Source organism: Carcharodon carcharias, chromosome 15 (genome assembly GCF_017639515.1).
Source record: "Carcharodon carcharias isolate sCarCar2 chromosome 15, sCarCar2.pri, whole genome shotgun sequence".
Lineage (NCBI taxonomy): Eukaryota > Metazoa > Chordata > Chondrichthyes > Lamniformes > Lamnidae > Carcharodon > Carcharodon carcharias.
In genome coordinates this window covers 29,971,203-29,992,656 of record NC_054481.1, presented here as the reverse complement: position 1 = coordinate 29,992,656, position 21,454 = coordinate 29,971,203, and the positions used below count along the sequence as shown (strand labels likewise).

The following is a 21,454-nucleotide window of genomic DNA, read 5'->3' as shown; positions in this document are numbered from 1 at the left end:
CACTTGTCCAAGAAGGGAGGCCAGTGCCCACCTGACTTGCCCTCTCGCCCGACGCCTCCAGCTGCTGGTGAGACACTTTTTTGAATGAAATGGTTTCCTGGACAGATTCCAAAGATTCCTCTCTGGCAGCCTTCAGGGAGCTGGCTCTGCTGGTTTTTAAGCGTCCACTTGGTCGCCATTGGACTCATGCCTGACAGGCTCCCATCCCCACTTGGCCCTTCCCGACCATTGAGAAGACACGTTTCACGCTGGGTGGATCTTAATTAGCCACCCTCCAGGTGCCCCTTCTCAGGATTTCAGAGAGGAGTCCGTGAGGATCCAAAGGGAGGAGGATCATCCACCCAGGAGTCTCAAAGCCTCTCAACCCCATCAGCTCCAGCACACCAGGCCAAGAAGGGTGCACCTGTCCCGGAGCAGAACACCCTTAGCAGGCCTGGGCCCTCCAGGCCTTGGGCCTCCAGAGGATGCCTGCCAAAGTCATCTCACAACAGGGCAAAGCAGTTAGCAGGCTGCCTGCACCTCTGCTGTGGATGTCGGTACTGCACCTAGGCGTAGTGGCAGAGTACTCCATTCTTTTCCTTGACTCCAACCCCCACCACCAGTACTGCCTCTGCCGTCCATCTTCTTTCCAGTGTTCCACCACGCGCCCCAGCCCTCCTTCTGTCTACCCCCTTCCCTCCTGTATTCCTCCACCACCCCACCCCCAGACCTGTCTCCGTTTCCCCCCTCCCTGCTAGTCTTTCCTATCGTGCCCAGCCTTGACACAGCTTGTGAATTAAGCACCCGAAACCTTGCAGCAGCACTCTTAAAGGTAGAAAGGCAGGTGAAAGCAGTGTCTACATACCTTGATGAAATGAAGCTTGCCAGATGAATGCCACTTATATACAGTCAGGAAGCAAATTGTTCTAATTATCTGCTGGTGGGGTGTTTAATTTGGAGGAGGAATATAATTCCAGCAAGTTGGTCTTTTTATGAGCATTTATGAGATGCAAATGTGGTTCCCGACATAGATCAGCGGGGAACTCGACCCGCCTTTACGCCACCATCGAAGTCGACAGAACATAATTCCAAACTAATATCATGGCAGCAGGAAATTGACTTTTCCCATCATTCCAAATTTTGTGCCCCTGCCTGCCACGATTCCTGCCACTGGTGGTGGGGGCAGAAAATTACACCCTGTGTGTACTGTGTATTAAACTGTTTGAATTATTCAGAATATCTGACACACGCAGAAAAATCTGGAAAAAGTAGTGTAGTAAATTCAGACTCAGAATTAATTTGATTGTATAGATTTTATTTAAGGAAATGCATGGGCTTTAAATTAAATGCACAGGAGAAACTCGTGATGCAGCAACAACAACCAAAAGTATTCTGGTGTCTTAAATATTTCAGTAACAGCTGCTCTGTACCAGAATTATATGAAACCCACTGTAACTGCACTTAAGAGCATTTAATGCTGTGAAGGAGCAACAGAGTTTGTGCATCAAATATACTTACTTTTTTGTATCACACAGCTATATATATATCTTTTATTATCCAGTACATGCAATTAAGTTGATAATAGATTTAAGTGCAGTTCCCAAGAGCCTACTTGACCCCTGCTGTCTTAGACCATTCAGCAACTCAGATACAATATATTTAGGTTTTTTGGTAACATAGCAAAAAGTTGTGTGTTCACTAGTGAAAGCAATCATTGCACAGAACAACACTCTGGGTAGGTGCTGATTTCAATTACTGTTGGCCAAACATCTCTCAGTGTAGATTAGAGTATGTAAACACTTTGCATTGAAGAATTTATGCCTTAGCTGTATATGCAACTGACTCAGTAGGATTTATTTCATTGAAAAAATGAGCTGGATGAGTATCTGGTCATGTGCTACTCGTGATGTGGAATGGTGCCTCCTATATAACAGCCACTGCACTTCCATAAGTTTGTCTTTAACATTGATGCTGCTGTTAATGTGGTTTTTTTTATTCATTTGTGGGATTTGAGTCGCTGGCAAGGCCAATATTTATTGACCATCCCTAATTGCCCTTGAGAATGTGGTGGTGAGCCACCTTCTTAAACAGCTACAGGCCACGTGGTGTAGATACTTCCACAGTGCTGTTAGGGAGAGTATTACAGGATTTTGCCCCCTCAGTATTGAAGGAACAGTGATATATTTCCAAGACAGAATTGTATGTGACTTGGGGGGAAAGCGCAGGTGTTGGTGGTTGGATAATTGTGGAAAGTGCACACCTCAGTTCCTAATGTATGCTCTCAACAAGTATTTTTTCACTCCAGGAGCACTGAAGGTGAAAAAGTGCCCCTAAAGGTGAAGCCCTTAGAGACATTTCAATGAGATGAGATGCTATTATAAATACTAGTGTTATACTATCAATGCTTGGGTAGTTTCACACAGTGTGCAGGAGACAGAACTGTACCCTGGGTAGATTCACAGTATTGCTGGGGTGGACTGGTAACTGGTATTTGATACTTCTGATGATGTGTGGTATTAATATTCTATTGGTTTGTGTGAGAGAAAATTAGAATGTGTTCCTTCTACTGATATTTTAAGGTTTATACACTGAAAAATATTGAATTAAGAAACAATGGCAAAGTGGTACTTCAGTTCAACAAAAAAAATGTCACCAGCTTGGGAATTAAAATGTCCCTATTAAAACCGAAAGTTGAGGTATTTTTCATATATTTTAGTTAATCTTGAGCAATTTTGCTGCATTTGAAAATGGTCCCAGTATGCTGAAATATGCAATGCGCTTTCATTCTCATACTTGTTGTTTGAATATAGTGCTTCAATATCACAGCAGATAAAATGGCCTAGCACCTATATGTTGTGTTAAACATCCTGCTGAAGTTGAACACTTCAACCTACCATTGACAGGTCTGAATTTGATCAGTGTTCAGTTGGCTGAGGTGAGATGGCTTACTGAAGCAATGGTGCTACAAACTGTAAAACATAATGAATGAGGTTGTGTGAAATGTTCACACTATCCACTTAAAATGCCCAAAACACCCCAAAGCACAAATACTGTTTTTAAATCTGTGTTGTGTCTGGACAGAGCATTTTGAAACACGTAATACTAGTGAAATACTGGGACGAACGGGTTACACACATTGAAGTCACCTGGTTTGTGTGATTTCTTTTTCTCACTGTAGAACATTGTTGCCAGTGCGCTGAATTAACCATGTGAGGGAAGTGTTAAACATCACGGCAAAGTCAATGTGGGTTCTAGGTTCACCTCCAATGTAATAGCTCCAGATTTCACAGGCAGGAAATAGTGTAACAATTCCACCGATATCATTTCCAGCATTTTTTAAAAATGTACAACTGAAAGAATATAATTACTTCCAGCATCTGTAAGTTTGCTGTTTCAATCCTTGTGTTATGCTATGCATTTATTGAGAGTAATGGGCCCGATTTTCCTAAAATAAGCTCAAAGGAACATTTGTTTCCCAAGAACTAAGGTCAGGGAGATCCGTAACACTCAATCTCCACCCCTTTAAGCTCCATTGGAATTTCTGGGGCTTTCCCAAAGGCACATCCTGGAGTTGCCCAGACCAACTGTTCTCATGGAAGCAAAGTGGGAAGGGATGTTCCTGCCTCATTTTTCTACAGTGGTGCACCAATGCCTGTGGTGCATTCAGAAAAAAACAGATCCTGCCCCCAACTCACCTCTGACTGGTGGGCTAGAGAGAGATAGGCTACTGGCTGTTAAGTCTCTTTGTTTGCCTTTAGAGATGTCAGGCTAGGGGTAGGCAGGCGGCTTTCCAAGTTGTTCTTCCCCAACAGTAGCTAGAAGATCCTGACTGTGACTTCGCTGTCCTGTTTTAACAACCAGATTTCATGCCCCACTCCCCCACTCAAGACCTAATCTCATGACCAGCTTGTGCCAGGTTGCGACTGAGCCATAATACCTCACTGAGGCAGATGCAACAAGCTTTGGCTATGCTCGACATGTCCAGTGGCCAACTGCAGCCCCCCACCACCACTGCCCCCACCCTGGGAAAATCTGCTTGAATGTGGTGCAGAAATACTGATTTCACTTGAGGGTTGTTTTGGTAAAATGTTACCCCAAGGGTCGCAGAACTGACTGCATTGGTGAGATAGATGAGTTTCCAACCCAAACACTGCTGTCACTATTTGTTTTAATACAGTATTGTACAATTTCAGTGCACTTTGAAAAAGCAACTGAAAGTACTGAGTTACAGAGGTGTTGTCTTAAGGAGGACACAGAATGTGCATGTCTTCATTTCAACTCCACCCAATGGCTGTGAATTGCAGCATTGTTTACAGTTGGCCATTAATGTTCAATTTGTTGTTAAAACCTCACTTTTCCTTATTGAAACTTCTGATCTGTTGGTTTGCCCATGCAATTTGGAGTCAGTGGGCAATAGTATCTGTCCCATTGCATTCTGAGGTCATTGATGTCAAAGGCAGATAACAAAAGTGATTCTAGCCATTGTTTCATTCTATTGTTATATAAAATACATACTGTGTCCTATCTAATTAGTTGGTTTAAATTAAAACATAGGTTGTTTGACAGATGAGTATTATTCCTTTAAATATTAGTCAATCTAGACACCTGAGCATCCATTATGAAAACTTGATATTCAGGAGCAGATGCTTGAACTTATGTGATGTATCTACTGCGGGGGGAGAGGAGTAAGAGAATTCTTTCTGCTTCACAATGTTCCTCAGCCTAATTTCCTGGCCAGGAACTGACAAGACCTCATCACCAATGTGCTACAACTTATCAGCAATCCGTCAGCAAGTGAGCATCTTAAGCCATATGCAATTGGATCACAGGAAGTGCATTTGAACCTAATGGAGAACCCTCTAATATATGAGGTACATTTGTTCCCTGTATTTGCTGAGTTAGTTCTCCTTTACTTCCTGCTGTAATACACTGTTGTGGTATTTTTAATCTATGATTTACATCTTTCCTCAGAAAATATGTTGGGGCGCCAAATCAAAATTGTTTGTTGTTTTTAAGTTCCAACCCTTCCTTTCTCCCATCCCCCACTGTGTACTCACCTTGCCAACCTTCCCCAGATTTTGACTATTGGGTAGAGATTTAGTTAGTTCGTGAGCAAGTAGACATCTTGCAGTTCTCAAACACATGCAAATTGTCACCTGGCCTTTCATCAGATTCACCTCAGCATGGAGACTCCACATAGTCATTTTCAAAACGGGGCCTTGAGCGACGGATAACAATAACACGGGGCGTCATGCAGTCCTCCCGTCGGTGTAATATGTTCCAGATCAACATGGCTGCTGAAAGTGTTGACAAAAGGCAGGCTCCAATGTCCAGATAACATGACCAAGAGAGATGAGTATAGGGGCCAATTCGGTAGAACGTCACTAGTCCAATCACCAACACAAAACCTAGTGGTAACAAGTAAAAGTTATGACCATGCTTATCAGAATGGGAAGTACCATCAATCAATTAGAGCTAGGTGGAATCATAGAAATTACAGCACTGAGGAAGCCATTTAATTCATTGTGCCTGCATTGCTGCTAACTCTTCTGTTGTATTTGAAAATATATTTCATTGAAATTGAATCACCCCTTTCATTCCTGTGGTGATGATCGTCAGTCTATGCTCTCTTGTTGCCAATTTCTCAGCCAATGGAGACAACCCTTCATTAATACACTTTTAAAGGCTTTCATAATTTTGCAAGTCTCTTGGATAGTCTTTGATCTTCTCTGATCCAATGAAAAAAGTTTCAAATTCTCAAGCCTTTATTCATTACTGTAAACTCTCATTTCTAGTTGCATTCCAGTGAGTCTCTGCTATATCCTTTCCCTGGTTTAGTTTATTGGTTTGGTTGAAATCCAGTGTGGTATTCTGAATTCTTTATAACTTAAAAAAAAAATTGAAACTTTTACCTTTTCAACCATGCACTATTGACATCAATAGTTTTCTGTTGTTGTGGAGCTGGGCTCATTCATGACCATGGCAATGCTATAACCTTTGGCCTATCTGTGTAATTTTGTCTGGCTCCCAGACCTCCGCTGGGAATGGGCCTGCATAGGGTTGGCACGGACAGTTGCAGCAGCCTTTGAAGGCATACCACAGCATAGAGCGGCCAGTGACCATGGTGCTGGTGGCTGGAAGGGTGCAGCAGTCAAATACATTATGATATATTACACAGGCTTTAGACTTAAAAGTCTCCCTCTTCCTCATCACTGCTGGCTGCCCACCACCATGTCAATGATGGAGGCTGGGCACATAGGCATTCTTGGCATCCAGTATTGCAATAGTGGAGGTGACAGAAAACATGCTGTATGACATATTTTCATCACTTAAATATTGTTTAAATACCTCTGCCCACTGATTGCAGTTTAGGTTTGCACCGTTCTTGTGGCATTTTCAACCCAGCCTTCTCTAATAGCATCTTGGATTGCGTATTTTGATTTAGATGGCCTGATTGATTCCCACTGTGGTCCCATACTGGTTCTTGGGTGTCAGGTATCTAGAGACTGACTCCCATGACAAGTCCTCTTGATCTCCCGTTATTGCAATATCTCCTGTTCCCACTTCAACAGTCCGGCTCTACATGGCCATCAGCAGCTAAGGCTGGTATTAGAATGCTGAAGATCATATTGTCTCAATGTAGTCCACACTGAGCTCCAGCTTGGTGGAAAGACACTTGCATAATCTCTTGACCACTCATATTAGTCTTGGAGGTAAGAGAAGGAACCTCTGCCAGTCATGGGTTGCCTTCCCATTGGCTAGCACTGCCATCAACACATGGTTCAGCATTATGTAGTTTTGCAAGCAATTACTCAGTTTCCTTCAGATTATTTGTGCAAGAGGATAAGTTTCAAAGTGGACTTACTGTGGATATAGTTTTCATATTAGATCTAAACGGTGCTTATAATGATTAAGCTCCTTTGTATTTTCTGTTGCAATCTAGTCAGTCTGAAACTACAGCAATTTTCTTTACTCTTTCTTTGCTCTGCGACACAGCTTTGCCCAGATTACCTAAATCCTTGCTGGTATTCTTTACCTATCTGCTACCTCCTATAGTGTGCAATTTGTGGTCCAGTTAGGATATTTATTGATGCATCCCTTCTTTTACACACTGAGGCTCTTTGCTTTTCCTTAGTGGAACAATTATTCATCAGGTGACGGCAGGAAACCAACATTGGAGCTTCCATCACAGAGCCCAAAATAAAATTATTCATTTGAGGCACTCATTTCCCTTCACAGGCCCTTTGCGTGAACTCCAATAATGAAAACCACAAATGGCACGCATTCCTGGACCCTAACACCACCATGTAGTCAGACTGCACTTACCTGATCAGGATTGACAGCTTATCATGACAACAGATGCCAACAAAAGAGCAGGCCATTGCTGTCGGATTGAATAAAAATACAACTTTGCTGAGTTATGCAGATTCCACTAGCCATCCATTGGAAAATAAAGCTATATTGCAGTTGGGAAGTGCCCTCTGAAGTAGCTGAATAGTTACAGCATAGAAGAAGGCCATTCAGCCCATCGTGTCCATGCCAGTTCTCCACAAGAACAAATCAGATAGTCCCACTCCCTCGCCCTATCCCCATAGCCCTGCAATTTCTTTCTCTTTTGAAAGCCACAAGTTGCTGCAACACACTCTCAGGCAGCGCATTCTGGATCCTAACCAATCACTACATAAAACGTTTTTCTTCATGTTACTGTTGTTTCTCTACCTGCCATCTTAAATTGGTGTGGTCTGATTCTTGACTAGTTTGCCAATGGGAAGTTTCTCCCTATATACTCTGCCCAGACCTTTCATGATTTTGAACATCTTTATCAAATCTCCTCTCAACCATTTCCAAGGAGAATAAACCCAGCTTCTCAAAATATCTTCATAACAAGTGACTCACATCCCCAAACCCATTCTCAGAAGCCTTTCCTTGGCCCCCTCAAATGTTCAAATCCTTCCTAAAGTGCTGTCTCAGAATTGGATGCAATATTCCTATGTATAAAATCTAAGATTCCATATACCTTTTTCTCAACCAATGTTTTATAAGGTTTCTTCATAAATTCCTTGCTTTTGTACTCTAAAGCCCTGGATCCCAAATGCCTTTTTAATCATTTTCTCAATTTGCCCTGTCACCTTCAACAATTTGAGCACATAGGCCAGGATTTTGCCCTTGTCGGGTGGGCTCGGCGGGGGTAGGCAGGAGTGATCGGGAAGCCGCCCGCTGTCTGCAATCGGGCCATGACCACAATTGCACGCTGGTGGGCCAATTAAGCGCTCAGCGCTGCCTGTGGGGCAGGAGGTGGGCGAGCAGCGAACTTCACACATGCACGCAGGAAAAGCTCCCTGAGGCACTGAGCTGCCTCAGGGAGCTGAAGGTTTATGAAAATAAAAAATAAATAATTTTAAAATGTTAATAAGTATGTCCCTTCATTCGACTCTGTCACATGAGCAGGAACATGTTATTAATGAAAAGTTAAAGTTTTTATTTTACTTTTAGTTGCTGTTGGAAACCTCATCCTGCCCGTGGATGAGGCTTGCTAAACAATTTCGCCTGCCTGCCAACCGTAAAGTTGGATGGGTGGCAAAAAATTATATTTAATTTGTACTTTAATGGCCTTAATAGGCTTGTTAATTGTTGGTGGGTATGCTGCTGACTCCCACATGCCAGCCGACTGGAATATCGCATGAGTGCGCGGTGACGTCAGGACGCTCGTCCAACGTCATCATGCGCCATTTTATACTTGTTTGGGTCGGGCGTGCACCTGCCCGATGAGCGCAAAATTCTGGCCATATACTTCCACAACTCTCTGTCCCTGTACCCCATTTAGCTTGCTTTATTTTTGTATTGTCTGTCCCTGCTCTTCCTACAAAAATGTATCACTTCACACTTCTCTGCATTAAATTGCATCTGACATGTGTCCACCCATTCCCCCAGCCTGCCTATGCCTTCTTGAAATCCATCACTATCCTCACAATTCACAATACTTTCAAGTTTTGTGTCATCTGCAAATTTTAAAATTGTGCCCTATACACCCAAGTCTAGGTTATTAGTACAGATCAAGAAAAGTAGCGGTCCTTGTACCGACCCCTGGGAAACCCCACAATATACCTTCCTGCAGTCTGAAAATCAGCCACTACCCTGTATCCTGTCACTCAGCCAACTTCATATCCATGCTGCCACTGTCAGTTTTATTCCATAGACTTCAACTTTGATACAAGCCATTATGTGACAACTTATGAAATGTCTTTTGGAAGTTCATGTATGTGGCATCAACCGCATAACACTCATCAACCCTCTCTTGTTATCTCATCAAAAAACTCAATCAAGTTAGTCAAACACGATTTGCCTCAAGTTCTGTCGAAGGGTCATGAGGACTCGAAACGTCAACTCTTTTCTTCTCCGCCGATGCTGCCAGACCTGCTGAGTTTTTCCAGGTAATTCTGTTTTTGTTTACGATTTGCCTTTAATTTTGTTATGGACTTATGTTGAATTACATAGGATGTGCAGCACAGAAACAGGTCATTCGGCCCAACAGGTCTATGCTGGTGTTTCTGCTCCACATAAGTATCCTTCACCATTCATCATATCGCTTTATCAGCATGTTATCCTATTGCATTCTCCTTCAAGTGCTTATCTAGCTTCTCTTTAAATGCATCTTTACTATTTACCCCAAACACTGCACATGGTAGCAAGTTCCACGTTTTCACCACTTTCTGGGCAAAGTAGTTTCTCCTGAATTCACTATTGAATTCATTAGTGACTATTTTGCATTTATAACTATGTTATGAATTCTGAGTACTTGTTTTATTTGTATTGTCATCACAATTCGGCACCTGCTGCCATAATGATTTTCAATAAACCAAATCAAACTAATAATCAATTTATAACCACAATATTTGGATTGCACCATAAGCAGAAACCTTTTTCTATGGGAATTGAGTTGAGCTAGTGTTATAAATGAAGGTCTGCAGGTAAATGAGAAATGCAGCTTCTCAATCAAGGTGCCTCAGTAACTCAGCCAAGCCGGTTCTTCTCACTGATGCTGCCTGCAGCCGGTTTAAACAAGTTTTCTTCAAACTATGAAGACCGAGAAAAACCACTGAAGTTAATCATAATTCCTTTTAACTCTCTTTTTAAATGGAACATGAATTATGACACACTGTTGAAGCTTATTTTAGTTTTTGTGCTGAGTGAGTGATGATTATTTAACCTCATTTCCCATCCTTCACGATACAGCATCTTTTAGTCCTTCCCACTGGGGAAGGAAGCAGATAGTGAAATGGGAGAAGGGGCTGTTTAACCTTCATTTGAAGAACAAGTTCAAGTTTCCTGTTCTAAGGAATATGCCAGTTTTTGTCTTACAGAACATTTGGTATGCTTGTCCCCCGGGTTGCCACTTGCGTCCCACTCCTGTAAACATGTTACATTACGGGAATTGCATGTGGTTTTCGCTGCCAGACGTTGGAGATTGACTGAACAGACTGTACACAATATATCAGATGCATAGCCTTTTCCTGATGTATGTAGAACAAAATCAAGCAAAGATTCCCGCTGTGCCACCACATTGCTGTAGGGTCAGACATCCTCCCTGACCTGTCTTTGCTTTTTGCAATCAATTTAGTCCAAGCAAACTCTCCAAGACGCATCACCCCCCACACCTCTCCCTCTCTAGACCTCCTCACCCACCTTTCTCTCAATAGGAACTTGCAGTTATATGCTTTTAACGTGATGAAATGCCCTAAGGCTACTTTACGTTGGAATAATCAAGTTTGGGGATAACAAAGGCACAAATGAGGATTTGAAGAACAGGTATACTGATGCAAGGTGGGATTCAGGTGAAGTGATATGTGGTTGGAAGCTCAACTTGGGATCAAATATGACAACAAAGCTGCAGTCTGGTTAAGCCTCAGATAGTTGGCAAAGGGAAGGATAAAGTTGGTGGTGAGGGAATGGAATTTGTGACAGGTATTGAAGATGATGGCTTCCGTCTTCCCAATGTATAATTGGAGGAAATTTCTACTCATCCAGTGCTGGATGCTGGACAAGTATCATCAGCGTCCATATGGAAACTGACACCATGACTTCAGATGATGTTGTCCAACTCTTTCCATCTCTCTCTCCATGCCCGCCCCTCAGTCTCTATTCCCACCTCCTCCTCTTTACCCCCACTTCGCTCTCCACACCTAACTTTGCCCCTCTCCCACTCCACGCTCACCTCTTCCCCTCTCCTTCTCTCTATGCCCATCTCTATCTCTCTCTCTCTCTCTCTCTTCATCAATCTCTCCTCCTCTCTCTCTCTCCACATCCACCAGCATAACCAAACTACCAAAACAACTGGATTAACTTCTGTGCCTTACTCTGCTTTTTTCTGCTCACTCTGTGTAGCTGATTATTGGATATAATTGCACTTTGTATGTCTGAGATCAATTAATCACAATGCTGTCTCTGTGCAATAGTTTATTACATTGATTATTTAAAATCTTTCATTTAGATTTTGTGATGTGTGTGTGTATATATGCATGTGTATGTGTTTGTTTATGTATACTTCACATAAACTCCTCCACATTCTCTTAGTTCAAATTAAATGTGGAAAGACTGTTTTTGTTCAATAAAATTAATCCCATCCGGTCTATCCACAGTGGGTTGTGTGTTTTTAGCTGTGTGATATGGGAACCTGCCGGTGGATTGTGGAAACTTCCTTCCTGCAGTTTAAAGATTGCCACAAGGATGGTGAGGCAGAGGGTAGGGACATTTACTGCAAGGAGCCTGTGCCAAGGAAACTTGAAGGCAGAAGGACTGCAAGTTGGCAGCTAATGAACCAATTCATTATAAAAGCTCATGAATTCAATTCACAGAATCACAGAAGCTTAACGGCACAGAAGGACACCGTTCTGTCCATCATGTCTACACCGGTTCTCCACATGAGCATTATGACCTAATGCCATTGCCCTGACTTTTCCCCAAATCCCTGCACATTGTTTCTATTCAAATAATCATCTAAGATCCTCTTGAATGCCTCAGTTGAACCTGCCTCCACCACACTTCCAGGCAGTGTATTCCATGCCCGAGCCACTCATTGTGCGAAATGTTTTTTCTCACATCACACTTGCTTCTTTTGCAAATCACTTTAAATCTGTGCCCTCTCGTTCTTGACCCTTTTACAAGTAGGAACAGCTTCTCCCTATCTACTTTGTCCAGCCCCCTCATGATTTTGAACATCTCTATCAAATCTCCTCTCAGCCGTCTTCTCTCCAGGGAGAACAGTCCCAACCTCTAGGGTCTATCCTCATAGCTGAAGTTTCTCATCCCTGGAACCATTCTTGTAAATCTCTTCTGCATTCTCTCCAATGTGTTCACATCCTTCCTATAATATGGTGCCCAGAACTGTACACAATATTCCAGCTGAGATCTATTGAGTGTCTTATATAAATCCAGCATAACCTCCCTGCTCTTGTACCCTATGCCCCTATTGATAAAGCCCAGGATACTATATGCTTTATTAACTGCTCTCTCCACCTGTCCTTCCACCTTCAATGATCTATGCACACATACACCCAAGTCTTTCTGCTATTGCACCCCCTTCAAAATTTCACCCCTTTTATATTGTCCGTCCATGTTCTCCCTATCAAAATGCATCACCTCACACTTCTCCGCATTGAACTTCATCTGCCAAAGAGAGTAATTTCACAAATTCCTAACACAACAGGAGTTGACAAATGTACCCCACTGTCCCATATCCCTAATTTACCAGATCCAAGTGTACCCCACTGTCCTGGAGCTCCGATTTACCAGGTCCAAATGTACCTCACTGTCCCAGAACCCTGATTTGCCAGGTCAGTTCTGCTTGATTTCTGACAATGGGGGATTTCTGACCTCAGTAAGTGCAGTCTTAGGACTTCATGGAATGGAGGCTGCGAGTGCCCAACCATGTCATTTAGAACTCTTGTCCTCCCCTTGCAGTTTTGCCTTTCAATCGTATTCCAGCCAATTAAACAGCATTGCTTATTTTCATGCAATATCCAAGTGCTGTATAAGTGGTAAATTCACTATCTGCCCTGTACAGGCTAAAGGACAGCACACTCTTTTGCATCTACAAGCTTTGTATTTCACAAAATATATTTGGGTATTTGTATGTAACCAAAATGCTTGAGCATCAGTCAGAAAAAAACATTTGGAATAATTTAATTCATGTGCAGTGCTCACTGCAGCCATTGCCTGCCTATGATGTGCTAGGCTGCTTAACGTTTGGTGTTGAATGGGTAGACTGTTTGAGAATAGCCTAATTATCAAATCTTTTAAACTTTTTAGGTTCAATTAACATTCTGACCTTGTCTTTTTTCTCCACTTGGGAAGAAGTGTTTTAATATAAATTTCTGCAAAGTTAATATCTCTGATAACTTGATACTTAGTGGCAACGTGCTTGTTCGCTCAGCTGCAGTGAGCCGCTGAGTGATTTGTGGTGTAGCGATTTTTTTGCCCGCAGACTTTGGTTTCCCTGGGCCTCAGACAAGGCTCTCTGCAGGGCTTCAAGGCTCAGCTTGCGTAACAGGTAATAACAGGCATTTCCTGCCTCTGGATCGGGATATCCTGGCGCCCTCCAGTCGCTCATCACACTCTGAGCAGACATTGGGCAGCGAGTGCAAATTGCCGGCAGCTAAAATTAGTAGCTCCACAGAATGACACAGTTCTGCAACTCTCTGATTGTCAATGGAATAGTGTATAAACACAGAGACTGCATTTCCTCCTCAATGAGAAAATTTCACATATACATAAAACTATCTTGGGATGTCATTCTGGAAAGAATTTGTATTAGAAATCTATACTTTTGGCTAAGACTGACGTTTGGCCTTTAACATGTTAACTTTAAACCTGAAAGTTACCTTTCCCTCAGCCATTCTTTATCCTAGGGTAGTTAGCTGATCCACTAAATAATGGATCCTAGTCCACTCCTCCCTCACCCCCTACACCTCAACCCCCTACCACGGCACCTTCCCATGCAACCACAGAAGGTACAACACCTTCCCCTTCCCCTCTCCTCACCATCCAAGGGCCCAAACACTCCTTTCAACTGAAGCAGCATTTTACTTGCACTTTCTTCAATTTAGTCTACTGCATTCGCTGCTCCCAATGCGGTCTCCTCTACATTGGAAAGACCAGACGCAGACTGGGTGACCGCTTTGCAAAACGCCTTCGGTCTGTCCACAAGCATGACCCAGACCTCCCTGTTATTGACATTTCAACACACCACCCTGCTCTCATGCCCACATGTCTGTCCTTGGCCTGCTGCAATGTTCCAGTGAAGCTCAACGCAATCTGGAGGAATAGCACCTCATTTTCCGACTAGGCACTTTACAGCCTGCTGGACTTAACATTGAGTTCAACAACTTCAGATCATGAACTCTCTCCTCCATCCCCACCCCCTTTCCGATCCCCCTTTTTCTAATTATTTATATTTTTTAAATACATTTTTCTTTTCCCACCTATTTTCCATCATTTTTAAATGTATTCCCATCCATTGTTTCATCTCCACCTTTTAGCCTATTTCGATCCCTTCCCCCCACCCCATCCCCAGTAGGGCTATCTGTCACTTTCTCGTCCTGCTTTCTACTCTTAATGTCACCGTTAGCACATTCCTTAGCTCATATCACCACTGTCAACTATCCTTTGTCCTTTTGTCTATGACATCTTTGGCAATCTCTTCTTTGCCTCCACCTATCACTGGCCCCCTATCCAGCTCTACCTGTCACACCCCCCTCAACCAGCTTATATTTCACCTCATTTCTATTTTTCCTCAGTTCTGATGATGTCATATGGACTCGAAACGTTAACTGTATTCCTCTCCGCAGATGCTGTCAGACCTGCTGAGTTTTTCCAGCTATTTTTATTTTTGTTTCAGATTTCTAGCATCCGCAGTATTTTGCTTTTAATCATTAAATAATTAATTTGTTATCTCTCTGACTTTTACTGACCTGTAACATGGGCAACATTTAACCTGGCCCTCAGGATATCAATAAAGGAATATTGGAGGTCAAGGCTATCAACCTTTCTGAGAATTTGGTGTGTAGAAAATTACCCAATTATAGTGACTTCAAAAACATAATGCTGATTGAAACCCAGCAGCTTTCAACCTGTCCTGCTGGGGTGTCTCAGGTCACTGAATCATGCTCCAGATTTCAAAGCTATTTTCCCTGAATAAAGATTATGCTTTGATCAGGATTGTTAAGGGATTATAGGATGGAATCAGAAAATTGTATCACTAGAGTGAAAAGAATTCTTTTGAAGTTCTTGTGAAATTCCTGGCCTTGGGAACACCTTATAACTGAGTATGATAGTAATATTATGATTACTTTCATTTGCATATTGAAAAGGAGAGCTGTGGTGGGAATGGTGAACCACCTCCACCACAAAAAGCTGTGGGTTTTGCAGCTGTCCTGACCCAACAAGGAGCTCCCTCTCTACATCTTGCTGCACCTGTGAGGGGGTTTCTTGGTTTCCCTGCTTTCATTGTGCAGGGAAATCACTGAAACTTGGTGGTTTGAGATGCGTGGCTACGCATGGATTGTTTTTACAGCTCCATCCTTGTATAGAGAAATCAGAACCCAATGGAAAACCATGTGTATCGCACTAAATGACCCCCAGTAATATTAGTTTTTCTTCTGAGAATGTGAAATGCCAACTCACTATCCCACTCCCCTCTCACCCACAACGTCAGTCACTCTTTGTCATACAGTTGGTGACTGGCCGCTCACCCCAAAAATGGGTTAGATAGATAATCTGCAACTGGGGATGGAATTTTCCATGCCTGCTGTTGTCAGGCTTGAGTGGACAATATGGTGGGACGGCCAAAAATTGGTATCACGCCATAGTGAAACACGTTTACAATCGTCTGCTCCGCTCTTTGATGGGGGCTGCGTTTCCCGCTAATGGGCATCAGGAACTTCATTGCAATACATCTGCGTATCATTATAAGTCCAGCTTGCCGGAATGATCCCCCAATGCTGGATCACCCGAGTACATGACAGGCTTCGCAACTGCATTTTTGAGGTGTGCACCTGGCGAGTTGCACTTCGAGGAGAATTTGGAGGTGCGTGCACAGTAAAGTTGCGCAGTGCTTGCGAGGGTCACCTGTTGGACCTTGAGGTTGAGGCACTGCACATCCAAGTGAGGGCACAAGCAAGTCGCATTTTCCCGGCTGACTGACAGTGCGGTGCCAGGGTAGGGGCTGCACTGCAGTTGAGGCAAGTTTGGTTTTTTGTGGGGGGGTGGGAAAGGCTGCACTGCGGTTGAGGCGAGTTGCAGGGGGCAAGGACTGCAGAGTGGTTGATGGTAGTTCACAAGCACATGCGGAGGGTGCAGGGAGGAAAGCATCAGCGAAACCTTGTATAAAGTGACCATTCCTCTGCAGCTGAGACAGTTCAGGCGCAGCCACATTGACATGCTTGAAGTCGGGCCACTGGCTTATTTGCCTACTCAAGCAATGCAGAGGCCTGAAAGTGCCATCAAATGTTCCTTTGGGCACAGACTGCAAGCTAATGAGAAGTTTATTGGACTGTCGAACAATTGGACGACTGGGCATGTTGTACAATCTCCTTGCGAAGGCTAGCCATGGAGCAGTCACTGCTGGAGGTGCTCACAGCCTTTAGCAATGTCATCATTCAGGTTTGGACCAATCTTCCACAGGGTTCAAGCTAACAGTGCAACCTTGCAGTGCAGTTTAAGAGAATGCCTACGTCTCAGCTGACAGCATAACATGCAATCCAGTGGCCGAAGCCGCTGTCAATCGGTCAGGGGGAGTAGGGCAGAGGTGGGTGGGGTTTCAGGCAGCCATGCAGCGCACTAAGCTCTGGCCATCCAAGTCATAGAGGTCTACAGCACAGAGAAAAGCCCTTTGGCCCACCAAGTCTGCGCCGGTCAAACAAGTACCTAACTATTCTAATCCCATTTTCCAGCACGAGGCCCATAGCTTTGTATGCCATGCCATGGCATCGCAAGTGCACATCCAAATACTTCTTAAATGCTATGAGGGTTTCTGCCTCGACCACCCTTTCAGGCACCCTCTGGGTGAAAAAGTTCTTCCTCACATCCCCTTTAAACCACCTGCCCCTTACCTTAAATCTATGCACCCTGGTTTTTGATCCCTCCACCAAGGGGAAAAGTTCCTTCCTGTCTACCCTATCTATGCCCCTCATAATTTTATACACCTCAATCTCCTTTGCTCCAGGGAAAATAACCCCAGTCTATCCAATCTCTCCTCATAACTAAAACTCTCCAGCCCAGGCAACATCCTGGTAAATCCTCTGCACTCTCTCTAGTGCAATCACATCCTTCCTGTGATGCAGATTCCAGAACTGCACGCAATACTCTATCTGTGGCCTAACCAGCATTTTATACAGTTCCAGCATAACCTCCCTGCTCTTATATTCTATGCCTTGGCTAATAAAGGCATATGCCTTCTTAACCACCTTATCTACCTGTCCTGCTACCTTAAGGGACCGGTGGACATGCACACCAAGGTCCTTCTGATCCTCGGTACTTCGCAGGATTCTACCATTCATTGTGTATTCCCGTGCCTTGTTTATCCTGCCCAAGTGCATCACCTCACACTTATCCGGATTAAATTCCATTTGCCACTGATCAGCCCATTTGACCAGCCTGTCTATATCCTCCTGTAATCTAAGGCTATCCTCCTCATTATTTACCACCCCACCAATTTGCATGTCATTGGCAAACTTACGGATCAACCCTCCTACATTCAAGTCTAAATCATTTATATATACCACAGACAGCAAGGGACTGAACACCGATCCCTGTGGAACCCCAATGGACACAGGCATCCAGTCACAAAAACCATCACCCTCTGCTTCCTTCCACTCAGCCAATTCTGGATCCAATTTGCCAAATTGCCTTGGATTCCATGGGCTCTTACCTTCGTTATCAGTCTCCCATGTGGGATCTTATCAAAAGCATTGTTGAAGTCCAAGTAGATGACGTCAAATGCATTGCCCTCATCTACACACCTGGTCACCTCTTTGAAAAATTCAATCAAATTGGTCAGACATGACCTCCCCTTAACAAAACCATGCTGACTGTCCTCAATTAATCCCTGCCTCTGCAAGTGTAGATTAATTCCGAGCCTCAGAATTGCTTCCAATAGTTTCCCCACTACTGAGGTTAGACTGACTGGTCTGTAGTTTCCTGGTTTACTCCTTCCACCATTCTTGAATAACAGCACCACATTGGCCATCCTCCAGTCTTCTGGCACCTCTCCTGTGGCCAGAGAGTTATTGAAAATTATTGCCAGTGCCCTTGCTATCTCCTCCCTTGCCTCACTCAACAGCCTGGGATACATTTCATCTGGACCTGGAGACTTATCTACTTTTGAGCTTGCCAGACCACTTAGAACTTCCTCCCTTTCTATGCTAATTTCTTCAATTGTATCACAGTCCTTCTGCCTGATTTCCATACCCATGTCATCTCTCTCACTTGTGAACACCGACACAAAGTATTCATTTAGAACCCTACCTACGTCTTCCGGCTCCACACACAAATTAACACTATGGTCCTTAATGGGCTCTACTCTTCCCCTAGTTATCCTCTTACTCTTAATGTCCTTGTAAAATAACTTTGGATTTTCCTTTATTTTACCTGCCAATGTTTTTTATGCTCCCATTTTGCTCTCCTAATTTCCTTTTTAAGTTCCCCCTCTACATATTCTATAGTCCTCTAGGGCTTCCACTGTTTTGAGCCCTTGGTATCGGCCATAAGCCTCCCCTTTTCTCTTTATCCAATCCTGTATATCCCTCGACATCCAGGATTTGTTGGTCCCACCCTTTGTCTTTACTGAAATGTTGGCCCTGTACTCTCCCTATTTCCTTCTTGAATGAGTCCCACTGCTCTGACGCAGATTTACCTAAAAGTAGCTGTTCCCAGTCCACTCTGGCCAAACCATATCTGATCTTATTAAAATCAGCCTTCCCCCAATTTAGAACTCTGATTTCAGGCCCATCCTTGTCCTTTTCCATAACAACCTTGAATCTAACAGAGTTATGATCACTACCTGCAAATTGCTCCCCCACTGATACCTCTACCACTTGCCCGGCTTCATTCCCTAAAATTAAGTCCAGGACCGCCCCCTCTCTTGTCGGACCTTCTACGTACTGGCTTAAAAGCTCTCCTAGGTGCATTTTAAGAATTCTGCTCCCTCTAAACCTATCATACTATGACTAACCCAGCTAATGTTAGGGAAGTTGAAATCCCCCACTATTACTACCCTATTATTTTTGGCCAGCATAATCTGGGAAGTATTAAGGGGCTTTCAGACTTAACTAAAAGAGGTTCTTAGAACTCCCAAGCTAACCCACGTGTCTGTCTCTTTCATCCTGCAAGAGGAATACATCAGGAGCATGGAGCCTGGGGGCCTAACTGTATGTCTCATGGCTTACAGAGAGCAGAGTCGAAAGAGAAGAGAATGACAGAGGTGCCTGGCTGGGCAGAGGGAGGAGCAGCACCCTCAAGAAGAAGGGGTGGTTGGGGCTCCTGCGCACTCTGTTGAAGAGCCACAGCGAGCCATCATTCATTGGCACATAGCTGGACTTAGGGCCTATAGACAGCGCTTGTCATTCCTGCAAATGACCGAGAGAACCAGTGTCGCCAAAGATTACATGTCCAGGGAAATGGTCTGTCACATCAGGATTTGGTGCCACAGAGACATGGAGGGCATCCACTGCCAGTGGCTGTGAAAGTGACCATGGCGCTCAATTGTTATGCCAGTGGCTCCTTTCAGGACTCCACAGGTGACCTGCGTGGAATATCGCAAGCCTCCATGCACAATTGCATCCATGAGGTCATGGACGCCATCTTTGCGAAGGCACACAACATTGTGCATTTTGCCCAGGATCAGGAAAGCCAGGAAGCAAGAGAGCTGGGATTTTCCCAGATCTCAGGTTTCCCACAGTTGCAGGGTGCCATCAACTGCACTCACGTGGCACTTAGATCTCCGTGACAACAAGCGGTCAACTACAACCGCAAGGGCTTCCACTTGCTGAATGTTCAGCTGGTGTGCAACCATCACAAGCGCAACCTGCAAGTCTGCCCACAGTTCCGTGGGAGTGTCCACGACTCCTACATTCTCAGTTGGTCTCAGATACCTGATGTCTTCCAGGGTCCACAAAAGCTAGTGGATTGGTTTCTCAGGAACAAGAGCTATCCACAGAGGATGTGGCTGATGACACCCATGCGGTGGCCTCAGAGTGCAGCAGAGAGAAGGTACAATGAAGCTCATGCCGCAACTTACACCTTGGTGGAGCAAACCATCGGAATGTTGAAAAATGAGGTTCCATGCCTGGACCGGTCTGGTGGAGCCCTGCAATATAATCCAAAGAAGATGTCATGCGTCATCATTGCCTGCTGCGCCCTTTACAACCTGGTGCAGCAACGGGGAGAGGAGCTAGCTGAGGAGGAGATGGAGGAGCTGCAAGTCTCCTCCAATGAGGAGAATATCGACGGGAATGAGGGTGAGGAGATCCTTGAAGGTGAGGATGACAGCAATGAGGCCATCGCACTGGCTAGACTAGGCAGGCACTTTTGGGAGGCCCCCATAGCTGCTAGACTTGTGGAGGATGACAACATGATGTAGGGACACCATATAGATCCTCACATAGCTTATGTGAATACCTGACTCCTGCCTGGCTGATGGCGCCTCGCTTGTGCTCTTGACAGGATCATATCATGGAGATGTAGTGGGGAAGCTTTAACTTCTCCTGATCCTATGGCATCCTTAATGAGCTGAGCCCTTCAGGACCACTCTGTCACCGGACGCCGGTGCTGATTTGATGGGGGGCCAGCCGCACCTCAAAGCTGCTGGAAGCACACAGAGAGAATGATGGAACTCTGTGCCACTGGACCAGAGGTGCAGGCATGACTTACGTGACCAGTGACAGTGAAGGCGCACGATCAGTGTGAGGGAAAGGTTGCACAAAGCACAGGGAAGAGGCCCTGGACTGAGGCATCTGCCTTTATCTTGTGCAGGAATGAAAGTTTCACATCTGAGCGACACAAACACTGTCCCTCAGAACAAGGAGCCATAAGCAAGGAGGTATTCTTGTGAGTTTATTAACAAAGTGAACATTATGTACAAGTGATTAACACCCATGCCCAGGCTGTGCAGCTACATCTCCTTAACAGTCCTAACCCCTTCGTGCTCCTCCGACATCCACGGCGGAGGGGGAGGCAGCCTGCTGACTGCTAGCCCTGTCTGTGATGACCTTTACGGACGTCCTTGGAGGTCGGAGACCTGGAGGGCCCCAGTCTGCTTTTAGTGTCCTGCTGTGTGGCTGTGTGGCCGTGGCGCCCTCCTTGGCTTGTGGAGCTGGAGCTGCTGGGGTTACAGGAAGAGGGGATTCAGATGGGCCGGAGGCTCCCGGAGTCACCGGGGCGGATGGCACCAGGGTGAGCACCTGCTGATCCTCCTCCCTATGGG

At 44.5% G+C, this 21,454-nt stretch overlaps 2 protein-coding genes across 4 annotated transcripts in view; one reads left to right on the top strand and one right to left on the bottom strand.

Annotated features, from left to right (window-relative positions):
* ift140 (intraflagellar transport 140 homolog (Chlamydomonas)) overlaps positions 1-21,454 on the top strand; it is a 140,960-nt gene that overhangs the window by 74,471 nt on the left and 45,035 nt on the right. The window lies entirely within an intron of this gene.
* Positions 1,278-21,454, bottom strand: part of tmem204 (transmembrane protein 204) — a 41,130-nt gene continuing 20,953 nt past the window's right edge. Inside the window, exon 4 of the mRNA XM_041206062.1 lies at positions 1,278-5,387. Within this exon, the coding sequence (XP_041061996.1) occupies positions 5,158-5,387 (230 nt within the window). The 3' untranslated portion in view covers positions 1,278-5,157. The remainder of the gene's footprint in view (positions 5,388-21,454) is intronic.